General features: G+C 59.1%; 1 protein-coding gene across 1 annotated transcript; it reads right to left on the bottom strand.

Moving 5' to 3' along the window:
- Nucleotides 1–75: 75 nt before the first annotated feature.
- On the bottom strand, nt 76–2,606 carry SDRG_07790 (hypothetical protein; the record flags this gene model as incomplete). The annotated part of the gene is made up of 2 exons (XM_008613644.1): nt 76–947; nt 1,523–2,606. 2 exons carry the CDS (start codon nt 2,604–2,606, stop codon nt 76–78), a joined length of 1,956 nt encoding a protein of 651 aa, XP_008611866.1.
- Nucleotides 2,607–2,920: the final 314 nt, after the last annotated feature.

Genomic DNA, 2,920 nt, shown 5'->3' with positions numbered 1-2,920 from the left:
CGCAATGTGGTCCGTTGATAGATTGATAAGATTTGAATCGCTTCAACATAAGAGCTTCGGACGACACGATGGACGCTACTCTTCCGCCATCGAATCGCGAATCGCTAGCATCATGGCGTAAAGGTCCATGGAAATGTTCTCGGTGCCGGGAGTGACATACAACTCCCGGTCGGGCCCGGGCCAGAGTTCCTCGACCGACAGTTGGAGGGTCGGGCACGGCACCGTCGGATGGGCCCATTTCGTGTGGCCCAGTGCCAGCTCGCTTGCAATTTCGTCGTCAAATACCTTCATCGTGGCCAAAATGTCGTCGTCGATCGTCGCCTTCTCGTCCAGGCTCAACGAAACCGAGCCAAAGCTGGCTGCAAACTGCAGCACCACGTGGCCCATCGCGTTGCGACCGTACTGGAGCACGACTGCGCTAAAGCGCTGGGGGTCTTCTGCGTCCTCGTCGAGAAAGTACTTGAAGGCCAGCGCCACGCGCAGCCCCGCAAGCATGTCAAAGTAGCCCTGCATCCAGGCCACGATGGTCGAGATGCTTCGGTTCACGACCTCGAGCTCAATGACCATGATCGGCGGGAGCATGGCGCCGTTGGCGTCTACGCACGCCATCTGCGAGTCGGCGATGCGCACCTCGCCGTTCGCAATGATCGGACGGCTCTGGGCCATCTCGAAAGTCGTGCTATATGGCGGCCGCGTGATGGCGCGGACAATGTAGATCGACGCGAGCGTCGACACGTCGTCGGCCTCGCCTTCGTACGTGACCGACAAGATGGCGCCGCAGAGACGACTGTCGTAGTCGTCGGCAAGCCATTCGACCAACGGCACGTTGCGCGCTACGAGCATGCGTGGCGCGTCGTTGACCTGCGCCTGAAAGAGGGTGGCGGCGGCCTCGAGGCCTTCGCGCGTGACGGCGCCTTCCATGACGACGAACGGTACCGTGTCGGAAGCTGGTTGCATTGCAGCGAGAATCGTGATGTGAAAGCGCTTCTCCCAGCGGAATTTGTCAACGGACAAGACCATTTTGGACAGTGCATGATCGATCGGCTGTCTTTTTTATGGCAAAATGACACGTTCGTTTTGCTCGTACGGTGCGATCGTGAAGTACTTCATGACACCTGGAGAAGACTGGCGGCTTGCATCTCAGCGGCGGCCGAGACCGTACGAATGGTCAAGTACCGAGAAGACTGGCAACGGCGCGAGACAAGGCCAGGCAAACACCTATCTTTTCAGTGTCTTGTGTCTCCACCCAGCTTCCTTGGATGAATGTTGGGCGCCAAAAAGATCGTCATATGCGAGCTTATCTTGCGTCTGTACCAAGCAAGTACCAAGTAGTAGGGCGGTACGCCTTGATTTGAGCGCGGGATGCATCGCCAGCATGGACACCCACTACCATAAGCTTGCTAAATTGAAAGACTCAAAGGGGATGACCATATACTCGTACGGGGTAAAGTCAGACTGGTGATTACTGAAGTCGACAACTAATCCTGCGCGCGAGGGTTTCTCGAGGCGGAAAGCATGGCACCGCGCGCACTCATGGCGAGGGTGTAGAGGTCGATGAAGAGGCTCGTGAGATTCGGCGGCGCCGCGCCGAGCAAGTGGTCTTCATCTTGGTACCAGAGGTCGTCCACCGTCAGCTCGATGCGCGGCGGAGCCAGCGTCGGGTGGGCCCAGCGCGCATGGTGCAGATCCGCTTCGTGCGCAATCCCGACGTGGAAATGCTGCATCGCGGCGCGCACCTCGTCGCTCATCCCGCGCATAGATTCAGGCGTGAGCGGCGCCGTGCCAATGCTCGCGGCAAACTGGAGCGTCGCAGCGCCAGCCTCGCCGTAAACGTACTTGAGCGCGACGGCGCCAAAGCGACCAACCTCGCCACCTTGGTCGCCGAAGATCTTGACGCCGACAGCTGTGCGGGTCTTGACACTGACGTACGCCTTGATCCATGGCTCCAAGACGACGAACGTGCGGTTTTTGTAGTCGAGCTCCAGCACCATGCACGGAGAGTCAAGGCACTCAAACGCACGAATGTACTGGAAGATCGCCATGTCCGGCTCGCGCACTTTGCCGTCCAGCGTGAGCCCTTTGCAAGGTCCAATGCAGAACGCATCGGGAAAGTTGATTGCCTGGTTGGCAAGATCCATCATCGTGCGGGCCAAAGGCTCCTGATGCGGACCGCTGGGGGTACGTCGGACGATGGAGATCGTGGCCAGCGTCGCCGGGTCCCACGGATCACCCTTGAACGTGGCACACAAGATGACGTGGAACTGCCGGGCGTTGAGCGCCTCGTCATCACGCCACGCGATCAGCGGCACGTTGCGCGCAATGAGCATCGGAGACATCTCGCCGTCATGGGCGCAAAAGACCTTGGCTGCCGCCGCGAGACCGTCGAGGGTAAGTGCGCCGTCCATCACGGCGAACGTCGGCGGCGCAGCGGTCGGCGTCGAGGCCTCGGCCGTCGTGTCCAGCTGGCTTGATTGCATCTCGACGTTTGACGACTTGTGGCGGCCGTTCCGGAGGCCCTTCGGCTGGCCGTTCGACAGGCCGTTCGACAGGCCGTTCGACAGACGTTGCTTCTTGCGTCCGCTCTTCTTGCTCTTCTTGCGGCCCATGGCGATCGAGCGGTAGAGACTGAGGAGGACGGGTCAAATCAAAGAATGAGGAAAGCTGAGCACGAGCAACGCGCTCGGATCACTTATATTGTCGAATAGAATGGCGGCTACTCTGCTTCTACCTACGGTCTTGTATACTACGACCAATGCATTATCATTAAATCCGTTGCCAAATGCAAAAAACAAGGCTGGACGAGACGGCGTGGAAGGCGGTTCTTGTCGTCGAACGGCAACCCACGCCGACGCGACCGATGCGAGGGTGATACGCCACCGCAGATGACCCTTCGTCACCAAGTAGCTTCTTGGATGATGGG

Source organism: Saprolegnia diclina (genome assembly GCF_000281045.1).
Source record: "Saprolegnia diclina VS20 unplaced genomic scaffold supercont1.23, whole genome shotgun sequence".
In the NCBI taxonomy this organism is placed as follows: Eukaryota; Oomycota; class Saprolegniomycetes; order Saprolegniales; family Saprolegniaceae; genus Saprolegnia; species Saprolegnia diclina.
This window is presented reverse-complemented; position numbering and strand designations above follow the sequence as displayed.